Below are 22,428 nucleotides of genomic sequence, written 5' to 3'. Positions count from 1 at the left end.
CCTCTGTGCATTTTGTTATTTCTCCTTATCACTGTACATAATAAATCACTGCTTGCATCGAAGTCGGCTACCTGGGTCTGCCTCTTTCTCGTTCGCTCACTGACAGGTGCGAACGGCACATAACAGTATCAAATACTTATTTCATGCAGTAAAATGGAAATAAATTATTTAAAAATCTAGCAATGTGATTTTCTGGAATTTTTTTTTGTAGATTCTGTCTCCTACAGTTGAGGTGTACCTACAATGAAAATTACAGATCTGTCCATTCTTTGTAAGTGGGAAAACTTGAAAAATTGGCGGTGTATCAAATACTTATTTGCCCCACTGTATATAAACACTTTTATTTTTTAATTTGCAAAGCTACCTAATGTCAGGGGTCATGACTATCAGGATATTAAGGGGGGAACATTTTCAAACTTTCTTTCTTTTTCAGTCTTTTCTCTGACCTTTTCTTTTTCATGAAAATTTATCATTTTACTTTCATGGGGCTCTAAAATTGATCATAATAAATAATTCTATATGAGATGAGATACAGCTCATCTAGCCTGGGGAAACCGGGCGATCCCCCAGGAGTTGCTGGGAAAAGCTGCTGGGGAGAGGGATGTCTGGATTTCCCTGTGGAAACCGCTGCCATCATGACCCCACCCTGGATGTGTGGCTGAAAAGAGATGAATAGATTGCTAGTTCTGAGAAGGAAAAATTGTATCTTTGGCTGCCTGCTCATGGACACAAAGGATAGTAAATAGGCATAGCTTTGTTTTAAGATGAAACAAGTCCAAAGGTTGGGTACATGTGATATAAACCACTTTAAAAAGCACCTACAGAATACTTGTTTGCTTGTCTTTCCACATCAGTACACCAAGACTGTCATCCTGTAAAAAAATCTATTTGTGTCATTTGTGCCAGAAGGTTATTACAGCCAACAGTTCACTGTTAAGGTTTGTTGATGTCTAGTAAGAGAAGTAGTTATGACACAGGCAAAGACGTTAGTACAGAGGCAGAGAGTCACTATTAGGAGGAGGCTGGGGTAGATGGCTAGATACTGTCAGCGAGGCTGTGAATATGGGCCTCGAAGAGCACCGAGATACAGAGAAGGCAGAGGAGAAAGAGGAAGTTCCAGGGGAGGTTCGAGAGGTCAAAGGAATTATTATTAAAATGCTGTAGCAGGATGCTTAGAAAAGTTAAGCTTTTAATAAGTCAAGATAATCATAAAATGATTTATTTGTGTTTGGTTTGAAATAATCATTAGTGAATGTGTTAAATAAAATGTGAAATGGTTGTATTAATCAGTATGATCATTTTAAATTTATGTTTAGAATTAGTAGTTGTTGATTTATTTAGATTGAAAGCCAGATACTGTGAGCACTTGTCCAAATGAACTTCAGTCTTTACCTCTATCCATCCATCTAAAAGACAACATGGTGTAAGCAGATGCAAGATTCTTACTGAATTCAGTAGTTTAATAAATTCCATGTATATGAATAATGTTTGTGTTGCTGTACCATCACATTGTCATTTATTATTTGGCTGCTTTTAATGATCCTTATCAGTAGGTGTCACTATTGAGTTCCGAGTTAAATGAGGCTTCCAGTAATGAAAGGCTCAATATCTCATCACTATAACTAATATAGTATTAGAGGAATCCTGGCATTATAGAACATTTTCCATATTTACTATTGTTACATCCACAGTAAATGCATGTAACATTGTTTACCTGCACTAAGAATGAGCTCAGGATGATGGGAAACACTCTGTAGCTGCATTATTGGCAAGGCTTTGCAAAAATTTGACTGGCAGTAAGCATGGGTGGGAAAACAACACCGCCACATTGGACCACAGTAAGCTATAGAGAATATGACAGTATTTGTACAAAAACAAAAACCTTTTTGTGGTGTTGCTTCTTGGGATGTGTATTATGGTTTCCATGAGACTGACACCTGTGGTCTGTGTGTTCACATCGTTTATTTAATCATATCACTCCTCAAATTTACTATTTTAAAACTGACCTTAGTGGTATGGAGCAGCCTGTTGCTGCCCTCTTAGCTTTTAGCAATGGTTTCACTTTGGCAGGTATCTCCGCTAGAGAGACATGTCAATCACCTGGAACGTCTCATGTCTCCTCACATGCATTATGTACAATCATGGCCTTTTCTTTCACTTATTGCTCAAATGAAATGCCCCTTTTACACTGCCCATTTAATGCGGGGGTTTTCTGCCTCTGCGTTCTGTGTAAAAGGTACAGTACAGGTATGGTGGGTCAGTGTTGACCATCCAAAATGCCACAGTGACAGGTAGTATACTTGCACAGACGAGTTCACTCCACCAACTATATAAATGGGATGAGGCGGAATGAGAGGGTTAGAGGTCTGCGTGGGTGAGAAAGAGAGAGAGAGCTAGAGAGTGAGTGAGGAGAGGGATCAACATCAGCAAAAACAAAGTGAATCAGAGAATTCAAACTTTATTTTGTGATTGTTTCACTGTGCTCATATTCTAAAGCAGGAATAAACACAGCCACATCATAATTTCCACTGCTACACTGATGATACTCAGGTGTATGTGTAGAAGTAAATGACAATTACCAAAGTGCTGATTTTGAGGCCTGCCTCTCTGCTGTGAAGAACTGGCTGGTTCATAACTTTTTGCTCCCTGACATTCCACTCTCTTTTTCTCAGCATATTAAAGACAGCATCAACACTGCCTTTTTTCACCTACATAACAAAAATGCAGTCTTTGTGGCATTTTGCTTTCAGGCCTGCCATGTGCTAGTATTAAAAGTCCTCGGATGGTTCAGATGCTGCATCTAGAATTTTAACTACAATCAGAAAATTCGACCACATTACACCAGTTTAACTTCCCTGTTCATGTCACATCAGACCTTAAGGTTTTTCTAATGACATGCAAAATCCTGCAGTAACTAAGCTTCCTTCATATGTCTGATCTCCCAAATCTTTACAGCATCTCGTGCTCTTCACTGTCCTTGCTGACATCAGACAGTCTGACTCTATGGAGGCCTCTGAACCCAAACTTAAAACTCATCTTTGCATCTTCACTGGCTCAGCAACCAAACAGGACAACTACAGACTTAAGCGAACAGTCAGGACTGCAGAAAATGTCATTGGTGTGAGCCTGCCCTCCATGGAGGACCTGTACACTGCAGGGGTCAAAAGGAGAGCAGAGATCACTGCAGACCCCTCACACCCCAGACACAATCTGTTTGAACTCCTCCCCTCTGGACAGCGTTACAGGTCACTGTGCACCAAGACAATCAGGCACAGGGACAATTTCTTCCCCCAGGCCATCACACTGATGAACACTTAACCCACGGCAGTATGATTGGACAATAACCCTGAGTCAAAGGTGTGATGGACACACGAGGAATTTGACTCAGGTACATTGGCTCTCAATGTGCAAAACAGTAAACCAGCATAAGGCTGTGTAATATTCTGTTTGGGGTGGCTGTGGCTCAGGAGGTAGAGCAGGTTATTTCCTAACCAGATGATTAGCGGTTTGATTCCTGGCTTGTCCAGTCAAAATGTCCAAGTGTCCTTGAGCAAGACACTGAACCCCCAGTTGCTCCCGGTGATGTCACCGGTGGGTGAATTTGGGAATGGGTGAATGGCCAAATAATGTGAAAGCGCTTTGAGTGTGCTGTAAAAGCGTAGAAAGGCGCTATACAAGCATAAGACCATTTAATATAACAAAATAACAGTATTAACATCAACAAACAATGCATAAAAAGCAGTAAACTGTTTACAAATATATTACAAGGTCAGATTCAGTTGCACTCTGTCTTGCCCACCTGTACGTCTCCCTCTCAGTGTATATTTTATCAAACTCCTTTCAATTTAAAAATGCTATCAAATTTAACAGAGCCCCAATGGTCTGTTAAGTTGGCTAAGTGTAGATCCTAGATCATTCATAAATACATTAGCTGAAGCAGCATGATTACGACTACAATATATTTAGTCCTTTATATTCATTTAATAGTTTGATAGGATGGGAAAAAAATCAGACACTGATTTTATTAGATGTGCTTGTATCTGTGTGATACAAATATCTCCTTCCTATATGATTTCTTTCACCACACTCCCAGATCGGAGTGCAATATTCTCATTACTGATAGAAATGATGACCAAAGCTATGGAAATAAAACTCAGCCAAGTAGCTTTTTCAGCAACATCTCCTGGTCTTCACTGGAGTTTTTTCAGTTGTCATGGAGATGAGTGTGCACATTCATCCTTGGACACGATAGCTGCCTCCTTTAAGCTCTGCACATTTATGTACATCACTCACATTATAATATCCCTCTTTCTCTTTCACATCACAGTCATACTATGTCCTCTGTCTCTACAGCTGAAATGGCTACTCTTCTTCTTTGCTGTCCGTCTCTCCACCCTCCTTCATCCTCACACTCGCCCCTCCTCATTTCATGTTCATCCCTTTAAGCCCCCTTCATTCCCTCTGTGCTGCTTTGCAGCCTCCATCTTCACCCTGAAAATCTCTTGTCTCTCTCTGTGTCCCTTTGTCTCCATCCAGGCATCATTTCACTGCCCTTTTCTCTTCTCTCCCCATCACTTTCAATCTCCTCCCTCTCCTTTTCCCAGTTCAATTTCATTCTCTCGCTCTGTCTTTCCTCTACACGTGTGAGTCACATACACACATGCTCACTGCACTGGGCCATCAGAGCTTCCTACAGCCTCTGCTCTCTAGGTTTCCTGACAGGGCTGCTGTTATTATAACACTCCCTCTCTCTCTCTCTCTCTCTCTCTCTCACACACACAGATTGTCAGCTCGCCAGTGTGGCACAGAGAGGGTGGTTTTCCTGTCAGTCAGGACCACAGAGCGGAACAGTGGATGACTGATGCTTACTGGCTGAGAGAGGGGGTTACAGAAGCCAGTGGACTCAGAGAAACCCAGAGCAAGGCGTGTATTGGATGGAAGCTTATGTACAGTATGTTTCCACAGCATGTTTATGGGTTTATGTATTATCTTTACACCAGGGCTGCAACTATTAATTGGTTTTAGATGTGATAGTTACATTTTGGACAAGAGACGTGTGTCTGCTGTGCCTTCAGCTGCGCATCAAATGCTAAAGCAGTTTCTTATGACAGTGGTAAAAATACACAAGGAAGGATAGGTGTGTGTACATGTCTGTCTACAGCCATGTGAACTAATTTTAGTTTGATGCCATTATTAGGAGAGCATTTTGTGAGGATATTATGGAAGTATTTCACAACTTCAAGGGGCTGTTTGAGGGTTAACACTTGGTTCTAGGGTTCAAGTTAGAATTAAGGTTTAGGATAAGCTCTGGGTTAGGCATTTAGTTGTGATGGTGAAGGTTAGATTATGGTTATTATGTCAATGTGTGTCCTCGCAACTATAGCAAGACATGAGAGAGATGAGTCTGTGTGTTTGTGTGTGTGTGTGTGTGTGTGTGTGTGTTTGTCCCTCTGCAAGCCTCTAGCTGGCCTGTAAGAACTTTACGAATCTCTGACACCCACGTATTTTTCACATGCATCGAAGGAGCCTGGGGAAAAAATACACACACACACACACCACATGCACATTCGTACACGTGCACACACACACACACACACACACGTATATATAAATCAAACAACCAATACAACAAAAACCTCTCAATACTAGGGCTGTTTGTCTTGAGTGAGAAACTGCTCAGTGGGGAAGCAGTGTGGCGCAACACTGCCCCCAAGAGGACGAGGGTGGGAAAGAAAGCTGGATGGCTCCCAAGAATCACATTACATATGAAATATTCATTGGATTTTTTTCAACAAAGATATCATTACAGTAAGAAACAGTATACTTGAATATTTGTGTTATTGAAATTAATGATTTTTTCAGTTTTATTTGCATGTGTAAAATCAACATATTCTTTGACGTGACCAGATTGCTACATTAAAAATCATAGTGTCAAAACTAAAAGTACTTTGAAAATGTCCCCTGTGACTGATATGCTATTATATATGTCGCCATAAACGTCTTATTAGTGATTACAATATGTACGCAGTTGTTGTTGTGGTTTGTCCACTTTGTTAGTTTGTTTTATCCAGAGGCTTCCAACCTGGGTTTAGGCAACCTACAGGGGCTGCCAGATAAATAATGATTATTTGGGTAGGAAAGTAGAAAAAAGTTCTGCTACACAAATGTGTATTCATTTTTTATATATACTGTGTATATTAAACAACCCCAAATCAGAGAAAGTTGGGACGGTATGTAAAGCCAAAATTAAATCTGAAAATAGTGATGTGTAAATAAAATTGATGAGGTATCACATGTTACGGCCTAGGGCCAATTGGCACAGGCTTTGGATCCCACTATGCAAGTAAATGTTAGGACAGAGTAGAGGCTGAGCTGAAGGTCGTTCCCAGAGGAATGATTGGGTCTCTGTTGGGAGTTAGTTGAACTGTAGAGAGTAGGCTGGCAGGCCCCAACATTGAGTGAGGTAGTCTGGATGGTGCAGGGATCACAGGGTGTGAGCTGTGAAGACCACTGGAGCAGAGCATGTGGACAGAAGAGGACGTTGACCCTGGCACATGGAGTACAGGTATGCCAGGCAGGTAAGAGGATGATTTGCTGGTCCCATTAAATCCTGGAGAGGCACTCAGGGCAGAAGCCGAACTGGGTGGAACTGGAGTCGAGTTGGTTTGGTGTTGAAGAACGCAGATCTGGCCAAGTGGAGTTATGCTGGCAGGCAACGTTGAGTCCAGACTGGCAGAACAAGCTGAGAGGAGGAGGTAGTGATGGCTGAGCTGGACCGCTCCGGGCAGGCTGAGGGTAGCAGTGGGCAGCTGAGTTGAGGGGACACCAGGCAGGGGGTGTCAAGATGCGCTTGGGAGGCGGCCGGCTGAGTAAACTGAAGCTTGATGGTGAAGAAGAGAAGGTCCAGACAGACTGAGTTGAAGCTGAGTATTGAGCGAGAGCAGCGAATAGCGAAGTGGGCTGAATGAGTGTCTCTGTGTTGGCTAGATCGAGTAGTGTGGGGAGAGCGGCGAGAAGTAGTGCCAGGCTGGCTGAATAAGTTGCACTGAGTAGCTGGGTTAAATTGTGTGGAAGAGTTGTGTGGATAGGTACCTGGTAGTCAAAGTGGAGTAGCGTCAGCCACACAGGGGAGAAGCATCAGGCTGGCTGGGAGGAATAGCACCTGGAAAGCTGTGCAGTGCGGCACTATGTGGGTAGAGCTGGTTAATATTCGTTCAGCTCAGTAGGATGACACAGGAATGCTGCGAGGACCTGCATCTGGCAGGCTGAGTGGGGAAGCGTCCAGTGGTCTGTGAGTTTAGAGCTGAGGGGGCAGAGCAGAGCAGCTCCCGGCACCAGGCAAGACCAGAAGGAGCTAGTTTGTCTGTCGGGCTGAGTTTGTGCAAGACTGGCCACAAACGGAACTCAGGGAAAAGATGGCATCAGAGTAAGAGCGAACAGGGAGAAGAGCTTACTGAGGGGATTGGACTAGCAGGACAGGATTCTCTGACCAGGTAGGCCAGGAACCACAGAGACCAGGAGATCTCTGGCAGGCAAGGCTGCATAGCAACTGAGTGGAAAAACTTTCGGGAAGAAAATCAGCAATGCAGAGACAGCTGAGGCCAGGCTATATACTAGCAAGTCAGGTGGGCAACTGGCTTCAGCTGTGCAAATACCTGCTGTCTGCAAGCCTGTAAAAACGGTCCCAGAGAGAACCAAAAAGCACAAGAAACACAGGCCATAACAGCAGAACTGGTCTCTGATGATTTGGCATCAGAAATAACCTTACAAGAAGGGCTGCAGGAGACTACTGAACAAATTGTGTCTTTTCAGTTAGAATTCACACAAGAACAGCAAGAATGTTTACAGGAAGCAGCAAGAGTAGCTGGGAGAGAAAGGAAAAGTATTGAAATGCTATGGCAAAATGCATAAAGTAGAAAAGTTAAGATAATCATAAGATGACTTGTGTGTGTGTGTTTTGTTTGAAATAATCATTAGTGAATGTGTAAGAATAAAATGAGAAAGGATTGTATTGAAAAAGGTACATTTAGAAGTCTGAAGTACATTCAGAATCTTAATCATAGAGAGTGAAAATGCTGAATCGTGGAGAAAGAGGAAGTAAGACACACATCCATACAAAAGAGGAAGTGCTGTGGTATGTGTGACAGAGAAAGGAGACACAGACTATTAAGGAAAGTAGAAAATCATGGTTTCATGCATAAAGTAAAGATTTGATTGATAATTAATGTTTGATCAATGTCTAATCAATGATAATCAATGTTTAGTCAAGTATTGTATCTAAGTATTTCATCAACTAATGTGCTGCTGTATTGTTTTCAATCCAATACAGGATATAGATGATTTACACATCACTATTTTCCCTTATATAATCATTTGCTTTTTTGTTTTAACCCAGAAGACTGCCAAATGGGAAAAAAGGGAGGCCTGCTTTTAACTGCTGCACAGTCTCAGCTGAGAACGGACACACTGGACTATGTGTTGGTTAAAATTTTAAAAATATCTTTAGCTTAGACAGTTGCTGAAGGAGTGGCCAGCAATAGCAGTGTAGCCAGTTAGGGAATTTTGACATAGCTGTTCTCTTTGGGATTTTCCAAGGGCATGGAATCAGCAGCATTCTTGCTGAAAATAACAGAACAAACAAGAACTTGATCAAGCAAGTAATTTTAAGAGCACTGAGTATGAGTTGATTTGAATGAGAAATTATTAAATTTCACAGTTGGGCAAGGTAAAGAGCATGGTTCATTTATCCTGGATTTACTTACTGTACAGTGCTCCTGGCATTGTTTAGTTCATCCCACCACCAACATTACATATTATGAGACTCCTACCCAGCAAATCACTTAGATGTAGAGGATAAAGCCAGTAATTTTCTACAGTGCTTATTTTCCACACAGAATAAAATTAGCGGGTTTAGTGTACTCACCATAATTTCTGTTAATCCAGAACCTGGTTTAGCTTTGTCGTCTGTGCATTGTTGTCCAAACGCTATTTAAACATGCCAGTGAGTCACACTGCCACGCTGGGTGACATTTTTTCCCTGACTGTATGTATGTATGTATGTATGTCTTATGCAAAAGTTTAGGCACCCCTTGATAAATAACAGATTTTGGTGATTTTTTATTTGAACAGATGTTAACACAGTTTCTCTTGGAAATGGAAAAAATGCACAATATTTTCAGCAAACAGTGATGCATAGTTACTTCTTATGCCATAAATTGAACAAAAATAAAAAATAAAAACATTATTATGGCATGGTGCAAAAGTTTGGGCACCCTAAGAGTTCCAGAGTCTCAAAGTCTCTCACAAGGTTTCAGACCTTAATCAGCTCGGTAGATCTGATGCACAGCAACAGCTGTCATTGGTAAATGCCAATTTCAAAGCTGTACAAATACCTTGACTCTTCAAACCTTGTGCACACACTTGTGGACACCCAGCAACCATGGGTTCCTCTAAGCAGCTGTGTAAGACCCTGAAAATGAAAGTTATTGATGCCCACAATGCAGGAGAAGGCTACAAGAAGATAGCAAAGCGTTGTCAGCTTGCAGTTTCCACAGTAAGAAATGTAATTAAGAGATGGCAGATCAGGGGAACTGTGGAGGTCAAGATGAGATCTGGAAGACCAAGAAAACTCTCGGACAGAACTGCTCGTATGCTGGTCAGAAAGACAAATCAAAACCCCCATTTGACTGCAAAAAACCTGCAGGAAGATTTAGCAGACTCAGGAGTGGTGGTGCACCGTTCCACTGTGCAGCGATGCTTGCACAGACAAGGCCTTCATGGAAGAGTCAGCAGAAGAAAACCTTATCTGCGTCCCCATCATAAAATCCAACATCTGAAGTATGCAACAGGACATCTACAGAAGCCCGATGCGTTTTGGAAACAAGTGCTGTGGACTGATGAAGTTAAAATAGAACTCTTTGGACACAATCAGCAAAGGCATGTTTGGAGAAAAAAAGGAGCAGCATTTCATGAAAAGAACACCTGGCCAACTATTAAGCATGGGGGTGGATCTATCATGCTCTGGGGTTGTGTTGCAGCCAGTGGCACAGGAAACATTGCACGGGTGGAGGGAAGAATGGATTCCACTAAATACCAGCAAATTCTGGAAGCAAACATCACACCATCTGTAAAAAAGCTGAAGCTGAAAAGAGGATGGCTTCTACAACAGGACAATGATCCTAAACATACCTCGAAATCCACTATGGAATACCTCAAGAGACGCAGGCTGAAGGTTTTGGAATGGCCATCACAGTCCCCTGATTTAAACATCATTGAAAATTTGTGGGTAGATCTTAAAAGAGCTGTGCATGCAAGACGACCAAAGAATATTACAGAACTAGAAGCCTTTTGCAAGGAAGAATGGGAGAAGATCCCAAGTACAAGAATTGAAAGACTTTTAGCTGGCTATGAAAAGCGTTTGCAAGCTGTGATATCTGCCAGAGGAGGTGTTACTAAGTACTGATTGTGTAGGGTGCCCAAACTTTTGCACCATGCCATAATAATGTTTTTATTTTTTATTTTTGTTCAATTTATGGCATAAGAAGTAACTATGCATCACTGTTTGCAGAAAATATTGTGCATTTTTTCCATTTCCAAGAGAAACTGTGTTAACATCTGTTCAAATAAAAAATCACCAAAATCTGTTATGTATCAAGGGGTGCCTAAACTTTTGCATAAGACTGTAAAATTCTTGGTGAATGACCTGCTAAGGTTGTCTTCTAATTGTTAAGTGTAAATAGTATTGCGGAGCATCACTAATCTACTGCCAGTATATTCGTTTTAAGAATATGCAGTGAGTTACTGAGGAAGAGACGTTCATATGAGAAGCATGCTGTAATTTACTGACGAGAAATTACAGAGGAGAGACGCTGTTGTACTGAACAATCAGCAGACGCCGACGGGGGCTGACTGAGGAAGAGACGCTCGCAGTGTGCATTTGGTATGCCACAGTTTTATTAAAAAGGAGAATCCCTTTCCCCAGGTGAAACCTGAAAATTGATATTATGATGTAAAACAATAAGGACACAGGGATAACTTTGTTATTTTCCATATGAGCAATGAATTTCATTAATTAACTAATGCACTGTATATAGTAAAAGGTGGTACAGTACAAGTACTTGAAAAGTTTGCAGTTCATGAGTAAATCTAAGTAGCTTCTTGCCACCACTGCTTAAAGGTTTGTCTTATTCCAGTGGCATCAACATACCTGAATGATGTAAACCTCCTCTCTTCCATTGTACCACACCTCAAACTTCTTGTTGTCACCTTTGACATTTTCTGTGATCCCCACAGCACTCATCTGGACAGAGACAGTACGGCAGAGAAACAGAAGTCTAAACAAAGAAAAACAAGGATGTTTTTTTCCAAACCACCCAGGAGCCAACCACTGCAGAGCTAAAATACTCTTTAACCTTTGTTGTGTGTCACTGAACTTGTGGTAAATTGTTGGAGATAAGCTTCTGTTAAGAATGTGCAAGAATATTATGTAACAGACATTGTGAGTACATTATAAAACTAATATGATTTATTTTTAACTTTCTTAGTAAAAAATCCCCATGCAAAAACCAAAACCAACCATTAATGATTCTTGTTTATGAGTACCGTGTGTATACCCACAGCCTCGGCACAGGTCCTTCCTCTGTGCCACAGAGCACCACTGTTGTCCAAAAATGATTAAAAGACATCAGTGAGGCAGGAAGTGACATGTTCCTCCGTTACCATGAACACACTTTATTTTTACTCAGCACAGCACAAAACTAGCAAACTAGAGGTGTTTTTAAAAATTTTCATCTTCAGCAGAAGCATCCGAGGTAAGGAAGTCACAAAGCGAGAAACTGAGTGACAGACTAATGATTGTCTGTTTTAGTCTTTTCACATGCTGTGTTCACAAAATATCCATATTAAATTACATCAAAAACAAGTTTTTAATAAGTGTCTCCTCTATAAGATAGACCACCAGGATTAGTATAATGTTTTACTTGTGTACATTCTGAGATGTATTTGCAACTCATGAAATAATATAACAAACAAAGTCAATAGTGAACCTGGAGCTCTTGGGGCTCCTGGGGGACCAGGGCAATGGGGCAGGTGGTGATCCAGGTTGACCATTTATGACATTGCTGAGGCAGTTTTGGAGAAGCCTAGTGTATCATACAGTCTTTGTTACATGTTGAAAAGCATTTAAACCTGTAATAAGTGTCCACCAAGCATTTTAAATGCAAAGCTGTTTTCAGATTAGCATGTGGACAGTGTGAAAAGTTTTTCCTTTCAGAATTTTGTCTTAATCACTGAAGCCCTAACCTCCACACCACACTTCTCATATTCAAGAGGGCTGGAGCTTGAATGCACCAATGACAAACAGTGACGCCTTCAGATACAGACTTGTCACAAGAGGAACTGTAGGTAAGTATGTGAAATGAGCTTTGCTGATCATTCAGCACTTTTCATTTAACTTCAGTACAAATGAGGTCCTCAGCCCACATAGATGCAACCCTGCTGCTGCTCCTAGCACAATAGTCAGAAATAGTACTGTAACATTACAGTCTGAACTGTCCTTGAACCTCACTCATACTGTAAATGGTCTTATAGTTGTACAGTGCTTTTCTATGCATTGCAGCACACTCAAAGTGCTTTCACTGTTTGCCAGCACAGGCATCATCACAAATTAATGCAGTGACAGTGTATTAGCATTTATCTTAATATTTATTTATTTCATGTTGTATTTATTGCCTTTTTTGTAAATTACTTCATTTTATTGTTAGACTAATTCCATTTTTTATTATTGTTTGCTGTGTAATAAATTATTTTTGTAATATTCTTTCCCATTGCAATGAATGATTAAATATTTAACATTTTTTTAAATGTCATTATAGAATGTCACATTGCATCCTTGAATTCAAATCAACAAATGTGTTGAATGCATTTCTTTTCTCATAAAACCTCTCTAAAGCCACATTTGAAGTATTTCCAGTATTATTATGTATAACCACATTAACTTGCTAACAGTGTTCTTCTGTCTTTGCTGTGTGTGCAAACATGTGCACCCTTATGCACATGCACAAAATAGGTAATACAGAGCCCCGCTCATAGAAACTGTTTGATGGTGCTACTATAGATCAATAATTACACAGGGAACCTTCAGTGTGCAGTTATGTTGCATTTAACGTAAACCATTCTGGCCTTCAGACACCCTTAACAGGAGTTGTCATGAGTATTGTGGAGAATTTAGCTGAAAAGCTAATTCTACTTTCACTCATGCTAGACCATCAAATTACAGTGGGGCAGCTGTAGGTTGATGGTTCGCTTCCTAGTCTCCACAGTCCACATGTCCTTGGGCAAGACACTGAAGCCCTAGTTGCCCCTGGTGGCCAGGCAGCGACTGACAGTACAAAATTTCCCCACAGGAATTAATACAATATAATAAATTATCATCAAAGAGTCACACAAACAAAACAAAAGAGACATATCACATTTGTATCTGACCTTGAGCAAGTGTTTGAAGCTATATGATGGGGTCTTCTCATGTCCATCTGTGGTTTCTTCTCGTTTCTTACAAAACAGCAGCATTTGGTCATACAGGAACAGATGCCTCTGCATGGGCTTAAACCTGGCCAGGTCCTTCACCTGAAATCATAATCAGTCCACACGTTGTCTGTACGCTCGCATTCACTGTTTCTACTGTTATACTCATGCTACATGTTAGCAATTGTTTCTTTTTGCACCAGCATCTTATTCCCCATAAACCCTCTTGCCTCCTGCACTATGCTCCTGTCTTGAGTCTTTTCCCTTACTGAAGGAGATCAAGGTTTTACAGCACACTTTGTCATTTTACCATCAGCAATGTCAGAGCCAGTTTGCGACAACCTTATTTTGTGAAAAAAGTGTGAGAAAATCCGCCCGTGTTGTTTCTTTGAGTATACTATGTAAGAAACTAACAACTGTACCGTTCATTGTGTTTATATTTTTAACCCATTATGATAAGTTACCTTCCAAATAACAAACTCACAACTCTGCTGTCCTGTTTAAGAATTCACTTTTCCCAATGCTTCATTATAGCAGGTGGTTTCAACTCCCAGAGACACACGTCCAGTGTAAATGGTTTTATGTAAAACTCTAACAGTGTTAATGATGTGAAGTCTTTCAAAAGTGTTAGTTTAACATTTTAAATGTGGTTCCCATAGAAACATTGGGAGAGAATTAATTTGAAGGGTGTTGAATTTGTGATTTCAAATTTTCTGTGTAGTTCTTTAAAGCTCTTGTTACTGACTGATTTTAAATGAAAGGCTTGGCATCCTAAAGCTGGTTTCCTGGAGTGTGGGTCTGTACCTTGCTGTGGCCTTTCTTGTGGTCAGTCCACACATTAAAGGACCCCTGCATCAGCAGCTTCCCCAGTTCATTCAGGTTTCCCTGTGAATATCAACACACAGACAGTCAGACTTTCAGAGCATGAGTTACTATACTCACTGCAGGTTCCAGACTGAGCTATGCAAAAGCTCACAAAGACTGGAGTGAAGATCAGTGGAAAAGAGTCTTATGGGGTGATGAATTGAAGTTTGAAATGTCTGGATCCAATCATCAACAAGATGTGAGAAGCAGAGTTGGAGACAGGTGAAGGAGGAGTGTGTTCTTGCAGCCTTCAGTCAAACATGGTGGTCAGCCTTGCTAAAACAGAAAAACTAATGATAGCCTAAGACTTTTGCATAGTACTGTACAAGACTCAGCGATATCAGGATGTCCCTCTAGAATCATTTTATTGATATCCATGGATGAAAATCAGGCTAACTGTATATTGTTTAGTGGGGTGGAAGCACTGGCACTCACTTTAGTTCTTTTGCCATACCAGGTCAAGGAGGGTAATAAAAAAATAAGTATCAATAACTCATAAAAGAAAGCAAAAATTATGATATTTTGTATAAACTGTATAATACTTCCATCAGTATATACTTATTTATTTGAGTACAAAAGTCTTTAAAGATTTAAGGCAAAGCAGACCTCAAAACCAGTGATGGCTATCTGGTGCATGGAGTCGTTGACAGATTTGATGATGTCCAGCATGGTAGCTAAAGCCTCCTCCAGCTCAGCCGTCCCCTCACCCTTACTGCATTTTAACATCTCCTGGAAGACAAGAAGGAGGAAGGAGGTTAGATAGATTGAAAAAGCAGGATAAAAGGAAGGAAAAACAAGGAAGTAAACAGAACTAGAAAAATGCATTTCCTGTCGAAGATGCTGACATGCTGAAGGACCGCCCTGAAAATGCTTGAAATCAATTGCTGAAAGCTGAAACAGCTGAAAGATGAGAAGAAATGGCTGAAGTTCTTTGTTGAAATAGTTGAGAAAAAATAGCTGAAGTTCTTTGTTGAATAATCTGAAGGATGAGATGCAATACAGTAGGAATGTCCTTGAAGAGCTGAACATTTTGATACCTGAATGGCTTTTCTAGCTGAAAATTTTGCCCATTCATTTGAATAGGGCAAAATTTGCTGGAAAAAAGCTGAATATTTTAAAAAGTATAAATGTTACAAAAAAAAGAATTATACAAGCACACATGTCCTAGAAGAGCTGATAGAAGAGCTGAACATTTTGATAGCTGGATGGCTTTTCTAATTCAAAGTATGCTGAACTTATTAAGATGTGAAAATGTTCCCGTTGGTCCCCACAAAGTAGTTAAAACAAGTAGGCTAGTGTGTGTGTGTGTGTGTGTGTGTGTGTGTAACTGTGTGTAGGTGTGTGTGTGTGTGTCTGTCAGAGTAGTCCTACCTACTGAGGACTACTACAGTGTTGCTACTGAAATGAGGCCTAAAATGTAAACGTAATTATGCAAAAAACGTAAAAGATATCAAAATGCTGTGTACATTATGAATAGCTGAAGAGTTGCTAAATAGGTAACAGTTGAAATGGTGTTTTTAGCTGAAGGTATGCTGAAGTTATTAAGATGTGAAAATTTTTCCCATTCATTTGAATGGGGAAAAATCTGCTGAAAAACACTAAATATAAAGTATAAATGTTACTGCATCCACACAAATACTGTGAAATTAAAAGAAGAAATGAGGAGGGAACAGGACTGATGTAGAGGCTACCATTGAGCGACAGGTTTGCAGTGGTAGCTATGGACTCATGATGTCAGTATTTCCAAAATCATCCTTACAGCCCTGACCCATGGTAAGGAGCAGAAGGCAAGACCTTTGACATTTAGCCGAACCTTTAAAGGAATATCTATCATTCTCTCTCAAACTCATTCATTCATTCATTCATTTTCTACCGCTTAGTCCCTGAACGGGGTCACGGGTGGGGCCAGAGCCAATCCCGGCCGGCAATCGGGCGAAGGCGGGGTACACCCTGGACAGGTCGCCAATCCATCGCAGGGCTAACACATAGACGAACAACCACACATACACGCACGCACTCCTATGGGCAATTTAGAGACACCAATCAACCTAAGCTGCATGTCTTTGGTCAGTGGGAGGAAGCCAGAGTACCCGGAGAGAACCCACGCAAGCACGGGGAGAACATGCAAACTCCACACAGAAAGGTCCCAGGTGGGGCCCGAACCCGGAACCTTCTCGCTGTGAGGCAACGGCGCTAACCACTGTGCTACCGTGCTGCCTGCTCTCTCTCTCTCAAACTATCTCTCTCAAATATGGGGTCACTTTAATAATTGGGTACCTACCTAACAACAACACAACACAGAGTTAGTTTGCAAGCCATTACAAGTCATTAAAAGTAGTAATTGCTAATAAATTATACTGTTCCCTACAGATAGCAATGGATCTTAACTGATTGTTTGAAACAATTTGAAGCTACATGAGTCATGTAACCTGCTGCCATTTTCGACGCCCCAATGTTGCAACTCTTCTATCTTAATGGCTCTTAGTAGCGCTTACACACCACTCTCGTCTCACTTTCAGTTTTGATTCCCAGTTAGTCATTGTCACTTCTCCTACTCACCACAGTGATCTTGAATGTTTCCAACTGGAACACCTCTATGATGCAAAAAACTAAGGTCAAAATCACTCACTCCAAAGTTTGTCTGAGGTTAAAATGCACTTGTATTGTCCCACTAGGCTAATTCAAGTTGGTATCTTTCAAAGTTACAGTCTATTTGAGACAAATTTCCCTATTTTGTTTACCTGATTAGTAGTTCCATTGGCGGTGGCAGAGGGATACATTCTAGTAGTTGCCTGTAGGTTTGTTGTTATTGGTGTTTTCCACTCAAGAGATGCTCATTGAGACAAATTTCCCTATTTTGTTTACCTGATTAGTAGTTCCATTGGCGGTGGCAGAGGGATACATTCTAGTAGTTGCCTGTAGGTTTGTTGTTATTGGTGTTTTCCACTCAAGAGATGCTCAGAGATAATATGGTAATGAGTTTGTATCTTACAGATTGGATAGCTGGAGTATTTTTGTAGCTTGTGATTTTAGGACACCAGGGCCCTGTATCACAAAGAGAGATTAGTGGCTTATCCAGCTCAGGTTTTCTGGTACCACAAATCTGGCTCACCTTTATTCAGGTTAGATAACCATAGCAACTTGTACTGCATTGCTAACCTGCTCTGGAGTATGGGGGTATTGCACAAAATCAAGATAAGGTATTAAGCCGAGATTTTCCAGTTATCCTGGCTGAATTTATCCCGGAATCAGTTGCTTGAAAGCAGGTTAAATGGAGCTAAATTGAGTTACTATGGAGGTGTATTCTTTGCAGCCAGCCTACTCCAGACCAGGCTAACAGCCAGGCGTGATTCATCCCAGTGCCTTATCTCTTCTGTCAGCAGTCACTCTGATCACAACCTGATGGATTCTTTTACAGTTAATCTGTAAAATGTGATAATCATTGTTATTGACTGCATTCATGAAGAATGCTGATCATATTACTGTTAGAAGTTTGATGAATTTTATTGCAGCTGTTGAGGTGATTATACAGACTGAAGTCAGTATATACTACTGTAGGTGTAATATTAACTTGGTGTTCTTGTGTTGTTTATTGACCATGTGATTGGAATAAAAGTGTTCCCACAGTGTAATGTGAAGTCTCCTGCATGCTGCACAGTGCTACCACTAACTAGTTTATTTTGGACATCAGTTATATATGTAAACTTCTATGTGGTTTTTCACCTTTGTGTATGATCTTTCTAAATGACATATATCTAAAGAAATATGAATGAGGTTTCTCACTCTTTTTAAAATAATTTCTGTTAAAATGCTGGTAAAGTTCTTCTACATCTGAGAGTCTGGGGGATGCTAAAGCTTTTCAGGCTGTTTTGTGTTCAAATGCAGTTTGTCTTGATGTTTTTGGACTTGGCTGATTAAAGCTTGGCCTCACACGGAGATGAAATAATCATAAAAAATAACAATTTTTTTTTTTAACTAATAAATAAATAAATATTTTTTATAATAAAACTGTATTAGGGTAAGTTAATTTACTCTATAATTGTATTTAAGTACAATTTTGAGTAACTTCAAATCACATCAAATCAAATTTTATTTGTATAGCGCCAAATCACAACAAAAGTAATCTCAGGACACTTTACAAAGTAAGGTCTAGACCTTACTGTTATCACTATTATTACAGAGGGAAAACCCAACAAATCCCCCTTGGCATCATGGGGCCCCCAGCAGCCTAGGCCTATAGCAGCATAACTAAGGGAGGGCTCAGGGTCACCTGATCCAGCCCTAACTATAAGCTTTATCAAAAAGGAACGTCTTAAGTCTAATCTTAAAGGTAGAGAGGGTGTCCGCCTCCCGAACTGAGACTGGGAGTTGGTTCCATAGGAGAGGAGCTTGATAGCTAAAGGCTCTGCCTCCCATTCTGCTTCTGTGGACTCTAGGAACCACAAGTAAACCTGCACTCTGAGAGCGAAGTGCTCTGTTAGGATGATAAGGCTCTACGAGGTCTTTAAGATACGATGGAGCCTTGTCATTAAGGGCTTTGTATGTTAGGAGAAGGATTTTAAATTCTATTCTGAATTTTACAGGGAGCCAGTGGAGAGAAGCTAATATGGGAGAGATATGATCTCTCTTGCTAGTTCCTGTCAGTACTCTGGCTGCAGCATTTTGGATTAACTGGAGGCTTTTTAGGGAATTATTGGGACATCCTGATAGTAAAGAGTTACAGTAGTCCAGCCTGGAAGTAACAAATGCATGGACCAGTTTTTCAGCATCACTTTGAGACAGGATGCTCCTGATTTTTGCAATATTGCGTAGGTGAAAGAAGGCAGATCTAGAGACTTGGATTTTGTGTGATTTAAAGGACATATTCTGATCAAAGATGACTCCAAGGTTCCTCACAGTAGTACTGGAGGCAAGAGCTATGTCATCTAAAGTAACTATATGATTAGACAGCAGATTTCTAAGGTTTTCAGGCCCAAGCACAATAACTTCAGTTTTGTCAGAGTTTAGAAGTAAGAAGTTGCAGGTCATCCAGGCCTTTATGTCTTTAAGACATGCTTGAAGTTTGACCAGCTGACCTGATTCATTTGGCTTCATAGATAAATATAACTGAGTATCATCTGCATAGCAATGGAAATTTATGTTGTGCTTCCTGATAATATTGCCTAAAGGGAGCATTTATAAAGTGAAGAGTATTGGACCTAACACAGAGCCCTGTGGAATGCCGTGACTAACTTCAGTTTGTGTGGAACATTTGTCATTAACATGAACAAATTGAAATCTTTCTGATAAATAAGATTTGAACCAACTTAGCGCAGTTCCTTTAATCCCAATAACATGTTCAAGTCTCTGCAGTAAGATGCTGTGATCAATGGTGTCAAAAGCAGCACTGAGATCTAAGAGGACAAGTATGGAGACAAGTCCTTTGTCCGAGGCTAGGAGAAGATCATTGGTGACTTTCACCAATGTGGTTTCTGTACTATGATGGACTCTAAATCCTGACTGAAAATCCTCAAACAAATCATTCTTGTGCAGAAAAACTGTTTAGCAACAGCTTTTTCTGGAATTTGGATTTTGGAAATAAATGGGAGATTGGATATTGGTCTATAATTAGCTAGGACACCTGGGTCAAGAGTAGGCTTTTTGAGTAGAGGTTTAATTACTGCAAGTTTAAAAGCCTGTGGAACATAACCTGTTAATAGAGGGAGGTTAATCAGATCTAGTATGGATGTGTTGATTAGGGGAAAGACGTCTTTGAGCAGCCTGGTCGGGATGGGGTCCAGGAGCCATGTTGATGATTTAGATGAAGCAATTGTTGAGGTCAACTCAGATAGATCTATAGGGGAGAAGTAGTCCAAGTATAAATGAGGTCTTACAGATGTTTCTAAAGCCATTGTAGTAGATGGCACATCTGTGAGAGCTGTGGGAGTGGTCCAACCAGTTTTTTTCTCTAATAGTTGTGATTTTATTTGTAAAGAAGCTCATGAAGTCATTGCTGCTGAGATCTAAGGGAATGTTAAGCTCAACAGCACTGTGGCTCTTTGTCAGCCTGGCTACACTGGTGAAAAGAAACCTGGGGTTGTTCTTATTTTCCTCAATCAGTGATGAATAAAATGTGGTTCTGGCACTATGAAGGGCTTTCTTATATGTTATTAAACTATCTTTCCAGGCTATAGAAAACTCTTCTGACTTAGTGGAGCGCCACCTCCTTTCCATTTTTCATGATGCCTGCTTTAGGGAGCGGAGCAACGCTGTACCACGGGGCTAGCCTCCTCTGTTTCACTACCTTCTTTTTCAGAGGGGCAATGGTATCAAGTGTATTACGCAGGAAGGCTGCAGTACTATCAACAAGATTATCGATTTGTGTGGGAATAAAGTTAAGGTGGCCTCCTTCCACTGTGTTGGCAAACGGCACTGAAGTAGATAAAGACGGAATTATTTCCTTAAACTTGGTAACAGCATTGCCAGATAGACATCTGCTGTAGTGGAATTGTTTCCCACATAGAGTATAATCCATTAATGGAAATTCAAACGTTATTAGAAAATGGTCAGACAGAAGAGGGTTATGGGGAAAAACTATTAAGTGTTCAGTTCCGATGCCATATGTCAGAACAAGATCAAGAGTGTGATTAAAACAGTGAGTGGGTTTATTTACAGTTTAGAAGAAGCCAACTGAGTCTAATAATGAACAGAATGCATTGTTGAGGCTGTCATTGTCGGCATCTACATGAATATTAAAGTCGCCTACTATGATTATTTTATCTGTACTAAGCACTAAATCAGACAGAAAGTCTGAGAATTCACTTAAAAACTCTGAATAAGGAGCAGGTGGACGGTATACAATAACAAACAGAACAGGCTTTTGAGTTTTCCAGTTTGGGTGTGAGAGACTCAGGGTGAGACTTTCAAATGAGTTATAACTATGTTTAGGTCTAGGGTTGATTAATAGGCTTGAGTCAAAGATCGCTGCCACGCCACCACCTCGGCCTGTGTTTCGAGGGATGTGACAGTTACTGTGACCAGGTGGAGTGGATTCATTTAGACTGACATATTCTTCCTGCTGTAACCATGTTTCAGTAAGACACAATAAGTCAATGTGATGTTCACTTATCAAATCATTCACTAACAGAGATTTAGATGAGAGAGATCTGATATTTAATAGTCCACATTTGATTGTCCTATTACTTTCTACTATAAGAGGAGTCATCTTAATTTTAATTAGGTTCTTATGAATAACTCCTCTGGAGTTGATTCTTGATTTATATAATTTAGGTGGGCGGGGGGCAGACACAGTCTCTATGGGGTACTGGGAGCGTAGGGTGGGTAGCAGCTGCAAGGACACAGCAGAGAGGCGTGTAAGACTGCGACCCTGCATCCTGGAATCAACTCTGGGTTGTCATAATTTAGGTTGTAAAACAAGCTCGTCCAGATTTCTAGATAAGAGAGCCGCACCACCCAAAGTGGGATGGATGCCATCTCTACTAATCAGACCAGGTTTTCCCCAAAATGGTTTCCAGTTGTCTATGAAGCCCACGTTATTTTCTGGGCACCACCTAGACAGCCAGCGGTTGAATGACGACATGCGGCTAAACATCTCATCACTGGTCACATTGGGTAGGGGTCCAGAAAAAACGACGGAGTCCGACATTGTTTTAGCGAAGTTACACACCGACTCAACATTAATTTTAGTGACCTCTGACTGGCGAAGTCGGGAGTCATTAGCGCCGACGTGAATAACAACCTTACTGTATTTACGCTTATCCTTAGTCAGCAGCTTCAAATAGGATTCAATGTCGCCCGCTCTGGCCCCAGGAAAACATTTGACTAGTGATGGGCAGATGAAGCTTCATGAGGCATTGAACCCTTTCAGCCAATTGGTTCACTCCAGCGCAAAGCTTCTTGAAGCTTCATTTGCTCTAGGAGGACATCTACTGGATGCAACAATATCAGTTGGCATGAATTTGAAGTGTGTGGCATTTTGCAGAAAGCCTGTGAATAAAACTGTATGCAAAACATGTATATTGTAGTGATGGCAGTATACTGTGT

General features: G+C 40.7%; 1 protein-coding gene across 1 annotated transcript in view; it reads right to left on the bottom strand.

Moving 5' to 3' along the window:
* Window positions 1-22,428, bottom strand: part of LOC109951381 (guanine nucleotide exchange factor DBS-like) — a gene marked incomplete at its 5' end in the record, with an annotated part of 148,395 nt that overhangs the window by 61,289 nt on the left and 64,678 nt on the right. The window contains 5 exon segments of the mRNA XM_020585859.1: window positions 5,449-5,527; window positions 11,207-11,299; window positions 13,483-13,623; window positions 14,326-14,406; window positions 14,992-15,114. Coding sequence (XP_020441515.1) covers window positions 5,449-5,527; window positions 11,207-11,299; window positions 13,483-13,623; window positions 14,326-14,406; window positions 14,992-15,114 — 517 coding nt within the window.

The sequence above is a fragment of the Monopterus albus genome, unplaced genomic scaffold (genome assembly GCF_001952655.1).
Source record: "Monopterus albus unplaced genomic scaffold, M_albus_1.0 scaffold382.1, whole genome shotgun sequence".
NCBI lineage: Eukaryota > Metazoa > Chordata > Actinopteri > Synbranchiformes > Synbranchidae > Monopterus > Monopterus albus.
The sequence above is the reverse complement of the archived record's forward strand: the minus strand, read 5'-3'. Positions and strand labels throughout refer to the sequence as shown.